This window comes from Ammospiza nelsoni, chromosome 1 (assembly GCF_027579445.1).
Source record: "Ammospiza nelsoni isolate bAmmNel1 chromosome 1, bAmmNel1.pri, whole genome shotgun sequence".
Classification (NCBI taxonomy): domain Eukaryota; kingdom Metazoa; phylum Chordata; class Aves; order Passeriformes; family Passerellidae; genus Ammospiza; species Ammospiza nelsoni.
This window is the reverse complement of record NC_080633.1, coordinates 5,268,934-5,291,088: the sequence shown is the minus strand read 5'-3', so window position 1 is coordinate 5,291,088 and position 22,155 is coordinate 5,268,934. Positions and strand designations below refer to the sequence as shown.

General features: G+C 49.1%; 2 protein-coding genes across 2 annotated transcripts; both read left to right on the top strand.

Moving 5' to 3' along the window:
• Nucleotides 1–1,865: 1,865 nt before the first annotated feature.
• On the top strand, nucleotides 1,866–6,505 carry LOC132080741 (LIM domain and actin-binding protein 1-like). The gene is made up of 3 exons (XM_059484015.1): nucleotides 1,866–1,972; nucleotides 3,379–3,670; nucleotides 6,335–6,505. Exons 1-3 carry the CDS (start codon nucleotides 1,896–1,898, stop codon nucleotides 6,503–6,505), a joined length of 540 nt encoding a protein of 179 aa, XP_059339998.1. The 5' UTR covers nucleotides 1,866–1,895.
• A 1,697-nt stretch (nucleotides 6,506–8,202) lies between these two features.
• LOC132080703 (solute carrier family 22 member 13-like) lies at nucleotides 8,203–21,233 on the top strand. The gene is made up of 10 exons (XM_059483956.1): nucleotides 8,203–8,574; nucleotides 10,023–10,126; nucleotides 10,564–10,718; nucleotides 10,821–10,989; nucleotides 11,420–11,540; nucleotides 12,173–12,267; nucleotides 12,768–12,982; nucleotides 20,655–20,763; nucleotides 20,879–21,089; nucleotides 21,207–21,233. The coding sequence occupies exons 1-10, from the start codon at nucleotides 8,203–8,205 to the stop codon at nucleotides 21,231–21,233; spliced, it is 1,578 nt and encodes a 525-aa protein (XP_059339939.1).
• The last annotated feature ends 922 nt before the right edge of the window (nucleotides 21,234–22,155 follow it).

Genomic DNA, 22,155 nt, shown 5'->3' with positions numbered 1-22,155 from the left:
TATGTTTACATGTTTCCTTCCTCAAGATGTTAAACTCATCTTCTTGAAAATGTTGTCACAGGAAAACAAAGATGACTTGGTCTTAATGGCATGTTCAGACAAATAGAAGTTGAAAGTTAAAAAGTTAAAAAGTTAAAAATTGGTTCTCCAGGTGTCTGTTGCAAGTAAAAGATGAGGTTTTGTTCCCTGTCTCATTCTTGTTCATGTCCACTCATCTCTTGAGATACAGAAACATCTTTCCTGTTTCATAGAAACACAGAGCCAGAGAATGTTTTAGATTGGAAGGGACCTTAAAGATCATCTAATTTCAAAGCCCTGCCATGAGCAGGGACACTTTCCAGTGGATCAGGTTGCTCAGGGTCCATCCAATCTAGCCTTGAACATTTCCAGGGAAGGGGCACCCACAGCTTCTCTGGATGACAACTTGTTTACTCTGGTCACAGCTCAAATCTGGCCATCAGCCCTTCCACATGAGGGCAGAAAGTGAACTTGTCTTTTCTTTGAGCTGAAAATGCTGCAAACCAGGGTAGGAACATATGGGGAAAAAACAGAGGGATCAGAGAGCCCCAGCAAAACTGTGGCAAATAAGCTCCCTACGAAGAGGCAGAGCTGTCCTCATGTGAGGGAGTGTCAGTATGCGGCATTCACATTCTCTGATAAAATCCCTTCATCCAGGATTTTTCGCCTGGGAAGTTGAGAAGCCTCAGAGAAAAGGAAAACAATTCTTATCTCATTTGCTTCTCCTCTGTTTTGCTTATGTGGAATGTGTTTGGAGATTGTTTACCCACCGGTGATTGTTTCATTGGATTCTGCTGTGAGATGTTTTGACTCATTGGCCAATCAGGGCCAAGCTGTGTTGAGACTCTAGAAAGAGTCACAAGTTTCATTATTATCTTTTTAGCATTCTGTAAGTATCTTCATTGTATTCTTTAATATAATATAGTATTATAAAGTAATAAATTAGCCTTCTGAGGACATGGAGTCAGATTCATCATTCCTGCCTTCATCAGGACATTCCCTGCAAATACAAAATCAGTACTTAGAGCATTGATCTGTCAGAGTTAGGCTGGGCCCAGCTGTGCTCTTCTGGGGCTTTGGAAAGACCTGCACTTCAGATTAACCCACCAGCTGAGCCTCTGCTTTGCACCACAGTGAGGGGTGCACAGAGACATCCCCACTGCCACCTGCCTGCTCTGGCTCACTTGGCCGTGCAGAATACCTGGAGCTATTTCTACAGCTGGGCTGACAGCCAAGATTCTTTTTCCCCTCTCTCTCTCCACTAGTGTGGCTGGTGCTGGCAATGAGTTCCAGAGATATTCTCTGGGCTTTTCACATAAAGAGATGTTTGGGGAATCAGGCTGTGGCACACAACACAATCCAGAGAGTAAACACAGTGCAGTAAAACACCAGATCCATGGAGCTGTGGAAGCTTTACACTGTAATGAGCTTGCCTTTCCAGGGTTTAGACTATGTCTGTGTAGCAGCCATGAGATACCAGTGATTCCAGGAACTGCACAGAGTTTTTGAGTCAGAGCAACATTTCTCACCTTGCTCAAGGTTTTAAAATAATTCAACTGAATGAATCATTTACTCTCAATCAAATGAACATATTTTTTTTCATCAGAGATGCAAGGGTGTTCTGTCTTTCTGTTCTGACTGAAAATCAATACTGGCCCATCGAAGATGACAGGCAATTAGAGTCAGACAGGAATCTCAACTCTCCCAATAGATCTGCAAGAGAACAACAAGAAAACTCAACGGAAGCAGGAGATTCAGTAAATTACCTCGCAGATGCACTTCCAGCTGGTCATGACTCAGTTATTTAACCTCAGTCTCTCCTTCCTCAGCCTGTGCTGAAAGAAATGTGTGCCTCCTGCCTGAAGCCTGTGTACCCCATGGAGCGTGTGGGCACTGACCAGCTCTGTGTGCACCGCTCATGTTTCTGCTGCCGCATCTGCGGGAGGAACCTGAGGTGAGTGGTCAGAGCATTTCTTTCTAAGGGATGCCCAAGTAGCTCCCATCAAATTTGTCCAAGGGTGGTTCTGACAGAGCAGGACTCAGGAAATGAGGAAAAGGGCCAGGCAGTTTCCCTGATTCCATCTGCCTCTGCATCGTGGAGGCTGAAGTATGCCCACCTCTGGATCAGGAATCTGCATGGATGGTGGTGCAAGGGTGAGCTGGAACTACAATAAATACTCACAGTTTGGGAATACTGACAGGAGATGTAGTTGGAGGAGTCATTTGGGTGCCTCCTATGTTCATAGAATCATTAAGGTTGGAAAAGACCTCTAAGATCATTGAGTCCGACCATTTACCCAGCATTGTCCAGCACCAAATCACGTCCCCAAGCTTCACATCAAGCCAGGTAGGTTGGAAGGCACCTCTGGAAGCCTGCACCCAGACTTCTCAGGCCCAAGGAGAGCAGGAGCTCAGGAGCATGCCCAGGAAAGTGTGAATGGCTTCAAGGCTGGAGGTTACACAATCTCATTTGGGGGCCCCTTTGAACATCTGACCACCAGAGAAAATGGCTTTTCTTGCATCTCATCTCAACTCCCTGTGTCACAACTTGTTCCCATTGTCTCTCAACCTGTCACTGCCCCCCTCCAAGATCACTCCACCCCCGTCTTCTCTATAACCTCCCATAAAACAGACACACACAGCTGTGAGTTTCTCCCTCCTAACCTTCTCCTGCCTAACCCAGCTCTCAGCCTCTCCTCAGGTCACACAGGTCCCTCACCACTTCAGTGGCTTTTTGCTGGATTCCTTCCAGTACAGCAGTCTTTTTTGCTGTGAAGAGCCCAAAACTGGATGAAGTACTCCACATGGAATCCTACAAAAGTCAAATATAGAGGAACATTCACTTCTCTTTGCCATGCAGCTCAGGATGATTGGCTTCCCTATCCCCAGGGCACAAAGCTGACTTGTTTTAGCTTGTCAGTGGCTGACACAGCCACCCCTGTGAGGCTGCTTGAAATCCTGCTGCCCCCAGCTCTGCAGACACTTCCTCCCATCCTGCAGTTGTTGTAACATGGGAGGCCTGGGCACTTTTACCCATAAGGTTCACTCTGTGCATACAGGGGCAGAGATGAAGTGCTGGTGTGTACCCTGGCCTATAAATGAGAAGGGGATTGCACACAACCTGGGCTACAGCCCCCAGAGGTATTGCAAGGAAATGTTTAATTTTTCACGTTGTTTTGGTGTTTGAAAGAAAAATCAAACATATCCTGAGAAAGCCAACACCACTTTTGAAAGGTTTCATTCTTCAACCCCCTCCCTCCCTTCCCCAGTGAGAAATGGCTTTGCTGAAAGCCTGTCCATCAGAGCCACAGCTCCCCTCCCTCACGGCCACTGACAGCTGTGCCAATTTGTGTTTTCCAGCTTGCAAAACTATGCTGCCCTCCATGGGGTGTTCTACTGCCAAGTCCACTACAAGCTGATGGCTGGGGCTGGAAGCAGAGGAGAGATGGAAAGGCTGGAGCACCACAAGGTTCAGCATGGACCACAGCCCCAGGACTGGTGTAACAGGGCCAAAAGGACTGAAACAAGAGAGAAACCCACATCCTTCAGTGCACAGTGTGACCTGCAGCTGGCTGAGCACAGGAACAGCAGGGCTGTCCTGACAGGGAACAAGCTCAGAGCAGTCTGGCCACCTTCAGAACCAGCCTTGGCTGTAGGTGGGAAAGCTGGAAATGGAGTGTGCTCCTGGAAGAAGCCTGCACTGAGCCTGCAATCCTCCCAGGCTGCAGGCAGGATGGTGCTCAGGGGTCAGGAGGGAGCAGTGGAGAAGGGAAGATTCTTACCTGGAATCACCTACACCAAGGAAAGAGAGCAGGGCTGTTCCTGGCCCAAGAACAGAGAGCTGAGAGGCCCTGCAGAGGCTGAGGATGGGGATGTGCCTGAAGGGAAGCAGGGTGGGAAGGTGTCCCAGAGAGTGGCTGCAATCCAGCAGGGCCAAGCCCAGCTGAAGACAGGACCTGCCTGTGCCTCCCTCCCTCCCATCCTGGAGCCTGTGAAAGCCCTGCCTGGTGCCTCACTGGCTCCCCACCCCACACAGCAAAGCACCAAACCCATCCCCAGGATGTACCTGGGGGGCACAGGGGGCTGCACTCTGCCTGCCACAGAGGTGCCAGTGACACAAAACAAGGTCTGTGGGTCACTGAGCACACCCAGTGAAGGAGGCACAATCACAGGTGACAAACCGGAGCTGACCACAGCCACCCCAGATACTGCAGGGGCCAAGCATCACCCTGGAAAGGGGATGAATAGCACACAAGCCACTCATGTGCCAGGAGAGCCCAAAACCAGAAACACCACAAATACAGAGGTAAAATATACAGCTGAGGATGCTGATCCCCCTGAAGATGAAGCTGAAGAAGCCCATTCCCCCTCTGGAGTTCTGAGGACCTCTTTTGTATCTCCTGGTTCCCTGGAGCCAGGAGGGCCAGGTGTGTCACCTGAGATGTCTGAAATGCTGAATGAGAAATCAAAGACAAACACCAGAGAAATCCCTGGCAAACAGATGCCATTAACTCTGGGGGAAGCTCTGCAGCCATCCAGCAGAAGTGATTTGCCTGGAATTGAGAGCAAAGGGGCAGAATTTGAGAAGACAAAAGAAGAGAAACCAGTAACTATGTCAGCTTCTCTGGAAGAGCCTAGTCCTGAGCATACACCTCAGGAAAATGAAGCTGAAAAGAGCATAGTCTCCTCAGCTGGTTGTCCAGATAGGACAGATGATCATAATGCATCCTCTTTACAAGAAACAGAACCCAAGGACACGTTTGGCCCACTGAAAAGTGACACCCATGAGGGTATTTGGAGACATGATACCAAATCATCTGGCAAGGATTTTCTAGTGTCAACAGACACACCTCTGAAAGGAACTCGTGCCCCTTGCCCCTCACATGATGAAGTCAACAAGTCCAAGTCAAAGGAATCCAGGGAAGTTCTTAGTGAAAAGACCTTGCACATTTCAGAGCAACCAGACAAGACATCAGAATATTCCAAACCAAATACATCCTTGGACAAATGCAGAGGCCATCCAGTAGGTGAAGAAAAAGTGGATCTGAAACCTCCAAGGGAAAGCACTGGGCCTGTGTCACAGGCTGGGGCCCAGAGCAAGGAGGCCAGAAACAGCCAAGCCTGTAGAGAGACACCAGGTAAAGGTTTCAGGCTTGGGAAAAACCCCTTCATTACCCTTTTTGGCTCTGAAGACAAAGGCAGAACTCCCAGGAAAGAAGCAAAAACCCCAAGGAAACCCACAAAACCCCAATCAGCCCTTGCCACTTTGTTTGGTCACTCCTTAGAGAAGAAGCAGAGTCCACCAGAAAAACCTGCAGGATCCTCAGAACCAGCAAATGTTGATGGCAGCACAGAAAAGGTCCAGGGCCTCCTCAGCTCCTCCAGCCAAGCAAAGCAAAATGCCTCCAAGAATGATCAGCTGCCACAGCCTGGAAAGGTGGAGGTGTTCCCTAAACACACCCAGGAGGGCTCTGGAGGATCCTCAGGTTCTGCTGATGTCCTGTTGTCAGCTCCCATGTCATGTGATGATGAATGTGAGAGAACTGAACTTGACATTCATGACCAAGAGTCTTTAAATAGTCAGGTTTGGCAGCAACACGACAGCTCTTGGCCCCCTCTCATGCCAGCACAGAAGAGTCAGAAAGAATCTGCAGGAAGCTCAAACCATGGACCAAATCCTCTACAGCTTCCTCCAGAGCTTGTGCCTGCAGCTGACAACAGCAAAAATCTCACTGGGGAAGGGAATCACCATGGTGCTCATATGCCAGGAACCCAGAACCTGGTGAGCTTGGATGTCCAGGACACAGGGGCACAGGACAGGATATTTTTTTCACCCGGAAATTCAGAAGAGTTACCCAAGGATGCTGAGATTCATTTTGGCAACATGGATTTTCTGGGGGGCAGTAACTTATTCTTTCCTGGACAACAAGATTTCCCCAGTGTAGCAAATGAAACTCCAAATTCAGATATGCAAAACTCAGAGACAGAAACTCCACCTTTCTTTGATCCAAATCCTTTTGATTTATTCCAGGAAATCTCATCAGACACAAACACCTCACTCGAGCTCTGGGACACCTCCAGCCTCTCGCTTCTTGATGGGCAGGATGAGATTAATATGAGAGACCTGGAAGGGATTCAGGGCTGTGAACTCCTGCTGCAGGTGGATCCACAACGCCAGGCTCCAAAGGCAGCAGAAGAAATGTTTGGGATGGGTCCCAGTGCTGAAGGCTCCACAAAAAAGCATCTCCCTCCACAGGATGACAATTGTCCCTCAACATACATGTTCAGCAGCTGTGCTTCTGAAATCTCCAATCAGGGTGTCCTTGATAATTTTCATGTTGATTCCACCAAAACAGACCAGGATGCTTCTGAAAAAATGAACAGGGGCAGAAAAACATTGGGAGACAAAGAAGATTATGACAGTCTGTCTTCTGAAGACTTGGAGATGTTAAACTATGACCTTTCAGAGAAGGAGTTCTTTATATAGGTGAAAAAAAAAATTATAAAAAAACCACACAACCCTCCCTGCAGCACAAGTTTTCTGATACAGGACCAAAAGTGATTCTTGAAATCAGCTGTACAATGATAAGCAAAGAAAAGTGAAATGAGTTTGCCAAGGTCGGAAGGGCAGAGGAGGGAAATGAACCCTGGTGTCCTGAAGTCTTGGGGTGTGGGGACATTGCTAAATCTGCTCTCCCTGTGCCCCTGCACTCTGCTCCTCCCTGAGTGCCCTTTGCATAAATATTACATGACATAAATGTTATAGGAGTTAACAATTATACTCATGATAAACAAGCTCAGGAGAAACCCCAGAGGGCCACAGCATGAACATGTGCACACTGAAAAGTGCCATAAAGCATATCAGTTCACATGTTTTAATCAGATGTCTGTAAAAAAAAGATAAATGTATTAAAATTATTACTTTTTAAAACAGACGAAATGAAATGAAATGAAATGAAATGAAATGAAATGAAATGAAATGAAATGAAATGAATAAAATAAAATAAAATAAAATAAAGTATAATAAAATTATAAAATAGCCCAATAATCTCCCTGCCCCACCAGTGCCAAAAGGAGGAATGGGAGGGGACACCATGAGCCGCACACAACAGGGTGAGCCTGGAGACTTGAGATTGATGCAGAGAAGGCAGGACAAGGACAAATGTCTCTGCCAGAGCAGATCTCCCCAGCCAAGTCATCCCACCAAGAAGCCAGAGATGCATTCAGGGTTAAAGGAATCTCTGGAAGTTGTGTAGCTCAGCCTCCTGCTCAGGAAATGTCTCTGAATAACACCAAGTCCACTCATCCAAGGATGTGCATGCAGAGCTGAGTGATGTTTGGCTGTGTGGTGTGTGCAGATGATAAATGCACAGCACTGGTGTGATTTTACACAACTCTACATAACATTTACTCCTCTCTTCTTTTATTCTGAACAGCACTAACCATTGGGATCTCACTCTCTCACTCCAGCTTAGGGATGATGCTTTCAAATAAAATATTCTTCTCCTTTACTGACTCTCATAAGCACAACAGAGCTATTCCCACTCCTGAAACACCAATCCAGGTTGTGTGACCCAGGAGTAGTTTAGATCTAGTTTTATGACTAACCAGGGTTTCTACAAATGAAAACAGAGAGCTTGGGACACAGCTGTCAAGAGCAAGTCTATTGGATTACCAGGCATATTTCCTGCTCCAGAGCTCTTCTGCTTCTCTTCCATGTTCTCTCACATATCTCTGTCTCCAGGATGCGCTCTATAGTCATTAAACCATTAATGGGAGCAGCAAATTTACTCTGTCTCCATCCCCACCCCCAGAAAAATTAAACCCTCATTTGTAGAATCCTACCTTCATGCCTCAGACACAAACCCTGAGCTGCAGCACAGCTGCATTCAGGAGGCCTTGTGGCACTTGTCAGGCTGGAGAAGGACAAGATGTCCCTATACCATCCCCAAGAGTGACAGTGCTCTGGCACCTTTGATCTACTCTCTAGAGCAGGGAGGGAATGGCTGGTGACAAAGTGCAGCCTGCAGCACTGCACTGTATCATCAGAATGGACTGGTGTGCCAGTGCAGGTGCTCATTTTATCACACTGGATTAGGGCTTTAGTGCTCACACAGTTTAAACATTAATATTTGCCTATTTAAGCCATAGGCACCGGCACAGCCTGGCCACAGAGGTGCTGCCATGGCTGAGTTTGGGGACTTTTTAAAGGCTCTGGGGGAGTTTGGGCTCTATCAGAAACTGCTGATCCTGCTCCTCTCCCTCCCACTCCTTCTCAACCCTTTCCAAATGGTTGGCCAAGTGTTCATGGTGGTGGAAGTGCCTCACCACTGTGACACCAGCTGGATCCTCGCCGTGGGCCCCAACCTGACAGAGGAAGAGCAGCTGAACCTCACCCTGCCCCGGGGCCCCGACGGGCACTTTGAGCAGTGCTCCATGTTCTCCCCGGTGGACTGGGACCTGGATTCCATCCTGGCCTATGGGCTGAACCACACTGAGAAGTGCAGCAGTGGCTGGGTGTACCCCTCCGAGCAGCCACCGTCCCTGCTGACCGAGGTCTGTACCTGCTGCTGCATCTGCTGGGTGTGGAAGGGATGGGAATATCCTGGGCTGTGCTTTGGTCAGCCAGTGCCAGCTGTGGTGCAGAAGAGCTGTGGGTGAGACTTTCAGAATAATGTCTTTAGTCAAAAGTTCTTCAGCATTTTTCCCTTACATCTATGGTTATCCAGCTTTCTTTAGTCAAAAGTTCTTTAGCCTTTTTGCCTTCCCTCTATGTTTCTCCAGCTTTCTTTAGTCAAAATTCTTCAGCCTTATGCCCTTCCCTCTATGGTTATCCAGCTTACTTTCTGCAGCTCTAAAATACCTGAATGGTGTTATATCAGTGGTTCCAGTAATTTCTCCACTGTAAATGTCTTGATCTGCAGATTCCGGAGATCCATTTTCAGTTTGATGTTTGGCACTGTTTTTGACATTTCACCTGGGTACAAATCAAGACAAGTGCAATAAGCCAACATTAACCATGACCACAAGCCTCATTGCCTTCTGGGAGGGGGTGGAATATCCTGGCCCATGCTTTGGCCAACCCATGCCAGCTGTGGGGCGGTCAGGTTGAGATTTACTGCACGGCTTTGCCTCCATCACACAGATGGCAGCTGGAATCCCTGGGAGCTTGTTGCAGCAAGGCTATGGTGAGGATGCCTGGGGAGGGCACAAGCAGGGATTATGGGGGTGTGAGTCCAGCACATGTTCTGCCCATCACTTGTCCCTTTTCCACTCTCCAGACCCTTGACTTCATGATGTAGCTGCCTGGAGTGACCTTCTGGGCATCCCGGCCACAGTACCCTCTGTTCTTCTGCCTGCTTCTACTCACAGCATCTCCGTAAAAGACATTTACCTTCCACGTGCTTGTCATTGATATTTCTTGGGCCTCCAGGAACCCTCAGTAAGGCAACAAGACATGCCAGGGCATCGCAGTTGAGAAAAAGCCTTGTTTATCAGCATCCTCAACTTCTCCATTCTGCCTTTCTCCCACCTTCTAGTTTACATGGTCGTGGTCTGTCAAACACTGTACTTGATGCTCTTGGAGGTCTTTCCCACCTTAATGATTCCATGATTCTGTGGAATCATATAGGTTGGAAAAGACCTCCAAGAATATCAAGTTTGCTCTCTCTGTGGACCTTTGCTCCTTTCTCACTTTCCCTCATCCCTCCTCCCTCCTTTCCTACCTGCCAGCTCCAGCACTTTCTCACAAGTACCTTCCATGCAGCTGGGACACACGACAAAGTCCAGCTTCTGGCATTTGCAAAAGCTCCTTGGTGTCCCTGGAGCACCAAGTCCATTCCAGACAAGGCTTCTCTGCAGGTGTCAGCAGCTGCATCCCTTCCCATTCCTCCTTTATCAGTAAAAAGCACTGCTCTCCTCTTTCCACCCAGAAAGGCTGCCCAAGCCCAGAGAGCAGCTGGGGTCTGTCTAAAGCAACAGCTTCTGTGTTTTCCTTCCTCCAGTTTGACCTGGTGTGTGACAGGGCGGTCCTGAATGATGTCTCCCAGTCCATCTACATGGCTGGCCTTCTCATTGGAGCCATGGTCTTTGGGATGCTGAGTGACAGGTGAGGAAACACAACTCCTTCCCACAGACACTGCCCAGCACCCAGGGACAGCCCAGATCAGGGGGCAGACTGTCCATGCACTGAACCTTCACAGGATGCAATCCCCTTGCCTGAGATTGGGCATCTAGGCTCACATGAGAGCTCTGGAAATGTCTGAGGGTTGAAAAGAGAGGCAGATACAGCATTGTGGGGGGCTTCTTCAGCAATCACAAGTTTAGCCCCTACTGGTGTCTCAGGCTTTGCCAGAACCATGATGGGTCAACACTGGAGACACTGATTTTTCTGCACATTGTTTCTTGAGGTGTAAAGAGGAGCTATGTTCACATGGGTGTCAAATCTCCTCTGGTTCTCAAATGACTTTGCATCCCTCCTGGGCTCTTCCCTCTCCCCTTGGGGTCTCTCCCAGTACTGACTGATTCTTCCCTCTCCTTCCACAGGATAGGCAGGCGGCCAGTCTTTCTCATCTGCATCCTCCTGCAGGCCGTCTTTGGCCTGGCAACTGCCTTTGTGCCCCACTTCTATGTGTTCATGGCCTTCAGGTGTGTCGTGGGAGCTGCCGTGTCAGGAATTATGATTGTAGTCGTGTCCCTGGGTGAGTGGGACGCCCTTGCCCTGAGGGAGCAGATGTCACCTCACAAGACACAGTAACAAAAGAGAAACCAAAAAAACCCTGAACCTTGGTTTTTCCTTTCAGCTACAGAATGGGTTGGTGTCTCCCACCGGACAAAAGCGCTGCTCATCACTCACACGGCTGCCGCTATCGGGGACATGTTGGTGGCTGGTTTGACTTATGGAATTCGCCATTGGAGGCTGCTGGAGATTGCAGGATCTGCTCCTATGTTTGCGCTTTTCTTCTATATTTGGTAAGGAGGAGCAGGACAGAGATTGTGGAAGACTCAAGGAAGATGTGAGGACGTGAGTGAGGAGGAGGCAGCAGCTCAGAACCAAGCTGGGTCTTTCCCATCGGAGTGCAGGTGCTGGAGGAGCTGCTGCAGAGCTCAGCACATCTCCCTGGCACTGCACTGCTGAGAGCAGCAGCTGCTCTGCTTCAGGTCCCCACATGTGGCCTTTGGAGCCTAAATTTAGGGTGTTTAGACCCATTGATCCCTGGTCCATTCACTTTAGAGTGGGGCTTGATGATCCTTGTGGGTCTCTCCCAAGGCTGAAGGTTCTGTGGTTCTGGGATCTGATCCTGTGGTGATTCCAAGGCTTGCTGGACATGGTGCCAGAGGAAGGGGCTGTGGGGGATCTCAGCAGGACACAGCAGCATGTGCTGGCCTCCTCTCATGGCAGGGTGCTCCCAGAGTCAGCTCGCTGGCTGGTGACCAAGGGCAGAATTGAGGAAGCCAAGAAGGTGCTGCAGAAGGCGGCAGCCACCAACAAGCGCAGCCTCCCACCAGAGCTCCTGGAGCAGGTACTGGGGGGTCCCGGCCTCAGACACTGCCCTGGGCCTGGCAGCAGCTCCTGGAGCAGGGACTGGGGGGTCCTGGCCTCAGACACTGCCCTGGGCCTGGCAGCAGCCCCTGGGGCTCAGCTCATCCCAGAAACATCTCTGCATTCCCACTGGGGCTGCTCGGGCCATGGGCTCTGGGGAACTACAGCTCCAGCTGAGTTCCACAGGGACCAGGTCAGGCAAGAGGCCCAGCCTCTGCTGAGGCTCCGCCTGGAGCTTTCTGGGCTCCCCCTGGGCATGTGGGAAGGACTGAAATGCTTCCCTGGCTTTTCTCCTGTGAGCATTCCAGGAGTGTCACTGATGAGCACAGAGTCTCTCTTTAGTCTCTGGGTTTGCACGCAGAAATGCCTGAAGGGGAGTTCCCTCCTTGCCCACCCCAAAGTCCCCACACTGGGGAGATGTTCATCCTGAGGAACCTCTCAGTCACCACCCCCTGTGCTGGGCACACAGAGGGCAGTGGGGCTGCCCTCCCTGCCACAGCACTGGGGTCACAGGCCTGCCCCACTGAGGCTTTCCCTGGTCTGCAGGTGGAAAAGGAGCTGGACATGGGTTTCTTTTTGTTGCTCTGACTCCTTGTCTTCGGTGTTTTGAAGTTGAAGCCTGAGAAAGAGGTCAAGTCTGGAAGTTTCCTGGATCTCTTCAGGACAAAGAACCTGCTGAAGGTGACTTTAATCATGCCGTGTGTCTGGTAAGCCATTCCCTGGTCCCCTCTGTCAAAACTAGTAGGTGAAAGAAAAGAATTTGATGATTGACAGGAACCATAAATTAAAACGATATTTTTGTAGTATATATGTGAATGTCTTCATCTGCTATCTTTCTACCTCCACATACTGGACCATATTTACCATGTCTGGGCATGGGAAAAAGATGATTATCCATGATACTGTGGGTTTTGTTAGAAAGGCTTGAGTAATTCCAGCTTTGGCAATCCCTGGGCCCTGGAGGACTTTTGCACCTATCTAGGAGCTTTGGGTTCAATCTAGAATTTGCTGACCATATGGAGATCCATTCTGCTTTATCTCGTGCTACTATGACCCATACAACTGTCAAAGGAGGTGACTAGAACCAAAACAGAGATTGCTGGGAATTTAAGTAATTTGCATGTGTTCTAACCTTTCTAATATTTGGTGATAAACCCCCAGAAAACCATTTGATGACATGTTCTATCCTGCTTTACTTGAATTTCAGGTTTGCAGACAGCATTGTCTACTATGGGCTGAGCCTCAGCGTGACAGATTTTGGCCTGGACATCTACCTGACACAGCTGGCCTTTGGGGCAGTGGAACTTCCAGCTCGAATTTCCTGCATTTTCCTGCTGGAATGGTTTGGGAGGAAGAAAGTGCAGGGCATTCTCCTGCTGCTGGCTGGCACAATATGCCTCATCCTCACTGGCATCCCTGAAGGTGAACCTTCCCAGCCTGTGAGCAGGGCTGGGCAGTGCCCTGAACATCCCTACCCTTGCTCAGAGCCATCCTCCCACCCTGGTAGCCCCCCCCCTCAGCTGCCCCCACTGTCACAGCCCAGGCTGCTTCATCCCCAGCATTCTGGCTTCCCTCACCTTGGATTCCTTCTCGCTCGGGGCTGTGCTGGTTCTCCACAGCTCCTGGCCCTTGGCAGGCAGTGTCCATTGCCCACCACCCACCCACAGGACGCTACCACCCCCTGGCAGATAGCTATAGCAGAAGGAGTGCTTTGAAAGCCACCATGTCTCCCTTTCTCAGATGAAGATAAAAAGCAAATGCCCACTCCCCCTCATCAGTTTGCATCTGTTTGTGCCCTAATCCATGTAGATATCCCCTGCTACTGTGCCAGGGCTGTGAGTGAGACTGCAGATAACAGTGGGGCTTTGTCAGGGCGGTCGCTGTTCAAAGACTTGTGACCGTCCCAAAGAAGTGTCTTGAAAAAGACATCTCAGGAGCACCGGCATGTCTGTGCTCATGCTGAGTGATTTCAGAACTTTTGTGATCTGGGAAACGCAAATGGAGAAATGGGGTCTTTGTGCAGGGTTCTAAGAAGAACCTTTATTGAGCTTCTTCCTCAAAATAATGCAGGGATGAAGAGCCTTTCAGTCAGGGAAAGCAGGGATTTATATTTGGATTTTGAGGGGCGGGGCAGAACACCAGGCCCAATGGGATGAGGGCACAGAGGTGGAGCAAGGGGGAACAGCCAATGGGATACAGTGAATCTGCCTGTCACAGCAAGGCATGCTGGGTGAAGCCTTTTTCTTCACCCTAACCAGGTGGTTATAGCTTGAGGGGTTTACCCTCCAGGGGAGCATTGTGGGCTTCTCCCCTGTTGGCCCACCAGCCTCCACAACTCCCCCTTCTTTATTTAATAAAAAGCCTTGCGGGAGGAGGTGAGAAATTAGTATGGGGAGGAGGTTATGGAAAACAGGGAAAAAACTGGGAAGGAGGAAGACAGAGGAGGGGACATGGTACCAAGATAAGTATGAAGGTAAGTGTGATTCTGGGGAAATAACTTGTTTAAACTTGTCTGGTACTTTGCGTCGTCTGTTATCTGGTGATGGGAAGGTTGACTTGGTGTTGTAGTTGATGACGCCATCTTCGTCGCCAAGTGCTGTTCCTCTGGTCTTCTGGTAGACCTGTATTTGTCTCAGAACTTTTGTTATTGTCCGTGGAGGTGGTGTTTGCTGTGCCTAAGTTTTTGGCATTTTTGGGAGCCATCTTGGGCTTGATGGTGTTGAGACACAGGCATAGTCTCTTCCCCAGGTAATCAGTTAGAAAGGTCCAGATATTTGCTGGGTTTCAGGATCCTTAATCAGCACCAGCGGTTTCTCTTCAAGCTTAGCTCTGGCCAAATTTGAGAAATGCTGAGGTACGGGGGATGTTTGGCTCTGAGAAGGAACAATTTAGAAAATTAATAACGTAAAGAGCCTTACAGAGCCTCTCAATGGGAGCTATAATCTCTGTTCCTCCCCACTGCTGATTGAGGACCCTTTTAAGGGTGCCATGAGTCCTTTCTACAATTGATTGCCCTGTGAGAGATTGTGGTATGCCTGTACTGTGCTTTACACCCCATTGGTTGAAGAACTCTTAGCTTGTTGGAGACATAAGAAGGGAAATTATCTGTCTTGATGCTTTCTGGGACTCCCAGAGTTGTGAGCGCCAGGAGGAAGCGCCTGATGTTGAACACTATGTTTAGCATTCTCTCCTGCGTATGCTGAGGCAAACACCACACCAGAAAAGGTATCTATGGATACATGAACATATTTTAACCTCCCAAAAGATAGGAAGTGGGTCACATCGGTCTGCAACAATTGGCAACTCTCGAGGTCTCTGGGGTTGACCTGAAGCCGACGATAGAATTTGATAGGCTTGACAATTTGAGCAAGTGGCTACCACAGCTCTTGCTTGCTCTCCGCACAGGTGAAACATCCTCATGAGAGCTGGGATATTTTGATGATAGAAACCATGTGACAACTTTGCCTGGGCGAAGGTGTCAGGAACATTGGCAGTTTTAGCAGACATGGCTAGTGAGTCTGCCTTCTTGTTTCCCTCCATGATGGCCCCTGGGAGGTCAGTGTATGACCTCACATGCATTTTGTGGTATGGTTGCTTTCTGTGGGAGATGAGATATATTAATTTAGAAAGTATGCGGTACATATTTGGGTTGGAGAACTGTTTTAAAAGAGTATGTTCTGCCCTCATAGCTACTCTGGTTATGTAGGCCAAATCTGTTACCAGATTAAAAGGTTCTTGGAATTTCTCAAAAGCTCTGACGATGGCAGTTCATTCTGCAATTTGTGGGGATCCTTCCACCATTTGGACATCAGACTGCCACTTCTGTGTCCTGGGATCCATCCAAGTCATTACTGACTTGTGGGATCCTCCTAAGTTGTCAGTAAAAACCATTAGAGCTTTGAGAGATGTTCTACTATGCGTTAGTTTAGGGACCAGACTGACAGCCAAATTGAACAGTTTGTGTTTTGGAAGATGAATAGAAATCTAGCCCATGAAGCTATCTAGGGTGAACTGGAAGATCTCATTGATTCCCAGTCATCAATGGAAGGTAAATGTATGTGAACTCACACCCCACAAGCATGCAGAGGTGAGTCCTAGCCTTTTTGATTAGATTTGCCATAATTTCTTGAGGAGTGGTATTGGTCTTAGTAGGTTGATTATGGGGAAAGACCCACTCACTAATTAAAAGGGGGGTCTTTCAAACTTGCATCCCATTGAAAAATTAGGGCATGGAACCTTGGGGCCTTACCTAAGACAATCAGTTGGAAAGGCAGGCTGGCTCGTAATGGTGGGCTTGACACGAAGACAGGGCCTCCTGGACCTTGATGACGGGTTCCCAGGCCTCCGGCGTGAGGATGCATGGCAAATCCAGGTCCTCACTGCCACAGAGCAGGTTGAAGAGTGGTGCAAGGACCTCCATCATTATCCCCAGCAGGGGACGTACCCAGTTGATGGACCTGCAGAGCTGGTGTAGGTCTCACAGGGTTTTCAGGTCATTCTGGATGGCCAGTTGCTGGGGCACAATGGTCCACTCATGGATCCAGAGTCCCTGGTTAGTCCAGAGGCAGGCATGCTGGATTTTGTCTTCATGGATCTCTAACTCAGCCTCCTCAATGGCTCTGATAGTTCTTTTTAAAGTTACTTTAAGGCAATTTTCTTCAGGTGGGCAGATGAGGATGTCATCTATGTAGTGAGAGAAGACCGCATCAGGGAACAGGCCCCTCATGGGCAACAGGGTTTGGACTACATACCACTGGCATATAGTCAGGGAGTTTTTCATTCCTTGAGGGAGGACCAGCTAGTGGCCCCTTTTTAGAGGGGCCTGCCTGTTTGAGGATGAGATCAAAAACGCAAACTTGAGGGCATCTCAAGGATGGAGGGGGATATTAAAGAAACAGTCTTTAATATCAGTGATAGCAAGTTTCCAGTCCTAGGGCAGCATAGAAGGTGAGGGCAAACTGGGCTGCAGGGGACCCATGTCTTCAGCCGTGTCATTTGTTTTCCTGAGTTCAGAGAGGAGCCTCCACCTATCTTTGCCAGGTTTTTTCAAAACAAAGATAGGGGAATTCCCAGTGCTGTTGGTCTCAGTGATGTGGCCCTTGGCAAGCTGCTCCTCCACAAGGGCCTCTAGTGTGCTCAACTTTTCATTAGAGATGGGCCACTGATAAACCCTCACCAGACAATTTTGTCTCCAGATGAGTTGAGGGATGGTAGGACTGGTGTACTTGCCAGTGGCCCCAACTAAAAAATCTCTACTGGATTTTTAGAGAGGCTGCCCACTGGGATATGAGGTGCCTGCCCCGAAGGGTGGTTGGTGTCCTCACTATAAATGGCCTGATGGTCTCCATCTTGCCCACAGGACCTTCTACGACAATATTTATTTTATTTCTCATGGAAGCTGCTGCACCTCCAATCCCCAAGGTCATCCCCACCATGGGCTGTAGTTCCTAATTTGCTGGCCACTCAGAGCAGGCAATGATGGTGACATAAGCCCCAGGGTCCAGCATGCCCAGCCGGTAGATCTTCTCCCCCTTGCAGAACAGGCCACACTCAATGATGGGTTTGTTTGAGCCCACAACCTGCACCCACATGATGGTGGGGTTGAGGGGAGCCTGTTCCAGGCAGTCTCTGGGTAATAGAAAAGCCTGTGCAATTGGCGTCACAGTGGAAAGGGGGAAAGGTGGTTCAGTGCAACAGATTGAGACCAAAATTTCATCTTCGGATTCTATAGTCTGTACTTCTGATATGACATGAATTTCATCCAGTCCGTTCAAAGTATGTCCTATGATTAGGATGTTCCAAGGACCAGTTTTTCCTGTAGGGATCTTATAAAGGCCCAGTTTTTCCTGTAGGGATCTTATAAATACCTTCACGGGTGAAGTCAATTGACAGCACAGTTACCAACTGGCGCTGGGTGCCCACCTGTATCTTTCTTTATGTTGAATCTCCTGCATGTGGGGTGGAACACTTAGAGGTGGTCCTTGCTTCTCCTGTTCTTCACAAGTGGTAGGGAGAGCAGGACGGGACAGCCTCTGATTTGATGCTGTAGCATGGGGCTGTCCCACGCTCTCCTTCAGTTTCCTGGACTCTGTTAGTAACATGGCTGATTCTGGAGCCACTGATGGCTTTTCCAGTTGTCCTTGATGAGTAGTCTCTCGGGGCAGTGCTTTAGAAATTGTCTGAAATCGCTGCAGTTGAAACATCTACAATTTTCTTTTGAAGCTATTGCTGCAAAGGCTCCTGATATGCCTTCTGCAATGCCCTTTGCAACGTCTTGGGCAACAGTGTTTTCCGTAGAATTGTGTTTGGTGCAGGCTTCCACCATTTGCTCAATGGATGGTTCAATGTCAAGGGAAAGGGCTCTTATGATTGCTTTGCACTCTATATTTGCATTGGCCATGACCAGTTTATTCAAAACCTCCTTTCAGGCTTCTGGACTTTTTATTTGTCTTTCAAGTGCAACCTTAAGTCTATCAACAAATTTTATGAAAGTCTCATTCGCTCCTTGTTTAATGTTCATGAAGCTCTGTGTTGGAATGGTGCCGTCGGGAGTGAGAAGCAGTGATGATTTGGCAGCTGTGGCAATATCATTAAGTGCAGCTTCTGGTAAGTCTTTTGCTTGGTCCATGAGTTTTTGGAAGTTACCTTCTCCTGCCATTTGTTCAATTGTTAAATTTGGTTTGTTCGCATCTTTGGAATATGTATCTGCCAATGACTTTAGATATTTTTTCCACTGGCTTTCCCACAGCATGTACTCGGCTGGGGAGAGGAGGTGGTTTATGATGCTTTTAATGTCCTGGGGTACTAAAACATGAGCACAGAATGTAGCTTCAAGTAGGTTCTTAAAGAAACGTGACCCCTGGCCATGCTCTTTGGCTGCCTCACAAAGCTCTTTAAGTTCCCTGTAGGGAAAGGTCTCCCAGAAGCTGGGTGATGTTGTCCTTCTCCCCAGTTTATACACAACTAGGAAGGCCAAGATTTTTTGGCCAGTTCTGGATTCTACTCCTAAGTGGCGTTGCTCTAGGTTTTGGCCCAGCAATACTCAGACCTGGGACTGGAATCTGAGTCTGAGGAATCGCTACTCATCCTCCAAGGAGGATGGAGGGCACTTTATGACTGCATGGGGCCTTCTTGGGCAACCAGAATCCTCCAGTTGGTGAGCAGCAATGGAGGCCAATATGGATTCCTTGTGGTCACTGTCATTGCTACTTCTGGCTCCAGTGTTGTAGGAACTGGAAGGGGAGTGACCATCTGGGGAGGAGCCAAAAACAGATGGGGTACAGGAAAGGATGGAGTCCAGGATGGGGAGGGAATTCCCAACAGAAGCTGAGTGTCCCAGCGCTGTTACACCCATCGATGCAGGGGGAACGGAGAAGCCGATCAAGTTGGAGAGCACAGAAAAAGGCAGAGGAGAGGCAGGAAAGTGGCCATTTTGGGGTGTGAGGGTGGGAAAAGTTGGGCAAGGAGAGGATAAAATGGCAGGGCTGGCCATGTTACCAGCACCATTTTGCAGGGTAACAACAACGAGAAGAGACAAAACAGGGTATGCAGGTATAGGAAGAAAGTTGAGGGGAAAGTCCAGAGCAGCATGGCCTGTGCCATCCTGGCAAGGGGAGGAGAGAGATGGGGAGGCATCAGGGAGACAGCAGCAACCCTCTGCTGAATAGTGACATCCGCCTGCCAATTGCCCCTCTGGCGGGGAAGAGGGTTTAGGGGCTTGGGGAGAGGATGAAGAAAAACTGGTTTTGAACTGGGGACCCAAAACTTTTCCCAAATCATTCCCCATTTTCTTCATTGACTAAACAATAATGTGAAACAAAGGGTAAAATTTCCAAAACTAATTAGAAAGAACAAAATCATGGTTAAGGTTATAAATCTCTTAAGATTCCCCATAGAAAACCTAAATTTCCCCGCTACATGGTCACCCACAACTTGGAAAAAGATATCTCTTTGAGAAGGGCTCAGCTTAGGGCAAGTAAGATTGCTGACCATCCTCAAACTTCTATCCCACATCCAGCAGCAAAAGAGAGAAAGAAAGGCAAAAGACCCCAACATAAATGCACAAACTTTTCTTTGGGCTAGCAGTGCCCAGGGGGCCAATGAAAACCTGCTGGATGGGTGGTCAGCCCATTGACCGGCCTCCAGCCTCTTCTTCGAGGTCTTCAGAGGGTCCCAGTCACCCCTCAGAGAGCCTTCACCAAAATGCAGGAGGTTCTCCTTGGGGAAGTGGCTGCACCAACAGCGACTTTTCTCCTGCAGCGGGAAGCTGCAGGAGGCGCATCTTCAGGGACATCTTTGCAAAGGCCTCACATTGGGCGCCACTACTCACAGAGGGCATTGTTCAGAGTGCCACAACCATCCCAAAGAATTGTCTTGAAAAAGACAACTCAGGAGCACAGGCACATCTGTGCTCACGCTGAGTAATCCAAGGTATGCAGATGGAGAAACAGGGTCTCTGTGTAGGGTTCCAAGGACAGTCCTTATTGAGCTTCTTCCTTGAAAGAAAACAGGAATGAAAAGCCTTTCAGGAAGGGAAAGCAGGGATTTATATATGGATTTTAAGGGGTGGGGCAGAACACCCAGCCCAATGGGATGAGGGCACAGGGGTGGAGCAAGGGAGAAGGGACAATGGGATACACTGAATCTTCATGTCACAGCAAGGCATGCTGGGAGAAGTCTTTTTCCGCACCCTAACCAGGTGGTCATAGCTTGAGCAGTTTTCTCACCAGGGGAGTGTTATGGACTTTTTCCCTGTTAGCCCACCAGACTCCACAAGGCTTCCCAATGCTTTCCAGGTCAGGGACGTGGCATTTGCAACTAAGCACTCCCAAACACCTATGCTGGCTCAGCAGCTCACTTCAGTGGTACATCTCGAAAATGCTCAAGGCCTCAGGAGAAATCTGGGTTCTCTTTGCCAGAGAGTATTTTCCAGGTAAGGGTATGCTGGAGATCACTTCCAATGGGTTAGGTGGTAGCTTTGCTTAGCAAGTCTATTAGAAAGGGCTGTCCCAAGAAATCCCACTTCAGAGAGTTCCGGACCCAAGTGAACCATTCCCCTGGAGATTACAGTGGTCATTTCTCCTCCTCCTTTCAGACCAGGCCGTGGTAATCACTGTCTTGGCCACCATCGGCAAGTTCACAGCCACGGCCGCTTTCTCCACCTCCTACGTCTACACTGCTGAGCTCTTCCCCACCATCCTCAGGTGAGATGTTCCCCCACATCAGAGCTTCCTTCTGCCATGGCTGGAGGTGCCCATGGGGCCACATTCAGTGCAGGAGTATTGACCCCTGCCCTCCCTGTGCCCCTCTCTCCTGCAGGCAGACGGGCGTGGGGCTGTGCTCGACCATGGCGAGGGTGGCCGGGATCCTGGCCCCCCTGATCATTCCCCTGGCCCAGTACCACCGGGCCATCCCCAAAGCGGTCTTTGGGAGCATCCCTGTGCTGGTGGCCCTGTTCTGCATCCTGCTGCCCGAGACCCGTGGCGTTGACCTGGCAGATGCCACAGGGAAACAACAACCTCTAGATGAGGTGGGTACAGGGATCTCTGAATTTAAGGGGAAAAAAAAAAACCAGCAAACTTAAGGCAAAGAAATTATCAGAATCAGGGATGAATACAGTCTCATCCTCTTTCTTTCCTATCTTCAGGAGCAGAAAACCGAAGTGTCTCTCTGAGACACCAGAGATGATGACAGAGACTTGGAGAAGGATGTCTGCAAATGCCCAGAGAGCAAGCAATGATGGGCCAGGCACCACTAACAGTCTAGTCTGAGTCCATCTTTCTTGCAGCAGACCAGGGAGGCATTGCTGCCTGGAAATTGGTCTTTCACATGGTGAACACAATATCCATGGGCACAGGGAGATGAGATCTATGTCACTCTGCCTTTGGAACAAATGCACTTCCAAGTGTCCCTGAAACCCAGTTTGGTCATGCCTGGCTGGCGTCCCAATGTGTTCCCCAGTCCTTTGCAAGCTGGTACCTGTGGAACCATCCCTGTCGTGTTTTACAGCAATAAAGAATCACCAGTAGAGTGGCTGTACTGGGCAAAAGCGGGTGCTGGGTTTGTCCCTCCTGCTCTCAATCCCTTGGGTCATCGGGCTGCACCTCAGCCCAAGCCTCAAAATCTGATCAGGATGTCACTGCACCCCTGTCACACACAGCTTTTCTTCTTTAGCTTTTCTTTCCATGCGGTGTTGAAGTTGAGTTTCTACATGAATAATATAAATTATACTCTGAGTTTGATAAGAGACACTTGTAATGCAATATATGAATAATAAATGGTGTTGACTTTTTTTTTTCCTACTGTTTCACAGTTGGCCTTTTTAACTGCTCTTGGCTCTGGAGTATGTTCCTGGAAAAAGCCTGCAATGAGCCTGCAATCCCACCAGGCTGCAGGCAGGATGGTGCTCAGGGGTCAGGAGGGAGCAGTGGAGAAGGGAAGATTCTTACCTGGAATCACCTACACCAAGGAAAGAGAGCAGGGCTGTTCCTGGCCCAAGAACAGAGAGCTGAGAGGCCCTGCAGAGGCTGAGGATGGGGATGTGCCTGAAGGGAAGCAGGGTGGGAAGGTGTCCCAGAGAGTGGCTGCAATCCAGC

Excerpts from the sequence above, each read along its gene's own strand:
- LOC132080741 (XM_059484015.1), top strand. The coding sequence starts at position 1,896 with ATGGAGCGTGTGGGCACTGACCAGCTCTGTGTGCACCGCTCATGTTTC. Across the intron at positions 1,973-3,378 it reads ATCTGCGGGAGGAACCTGAG|CTTGCAAAACTATGCTGCCC; the intron begins GTGAGTGGTCAG and ends TGTGTTTTCCAG. Across the intron at positions 3,671-6,334 it reads CTTCAGAACCAGCCTTGGCT|GGTGTCCTTGATAATTTTCA; the intron begins GTAGGTGGGAAA and ends ATCTCCAATCAG.
- LOC132080703 (XM_059483956.1), top strand. The coding sequence starts at position 8,203 with ATGGCTGAGTTTGGGGACTTTTTAAAGGCTCTGGGGGAGTTTGGGCTC. Across the intron at positions 12,268-12,767 it reads TTAATCATGCCGTGTGTCTG|GTTTGCAGACAGCATTGTCT; the intron begins GTAAGCCATTCC and ends CTTGAATTTCAG. Across the intron at positions 21,090-21,206 it reads AACAACAACCTCTAGATGAG|GAGCAGAAAACCGAAGTGTC; the intron begins GTGGGTACAGGG and ends TCCTATCTTCAG.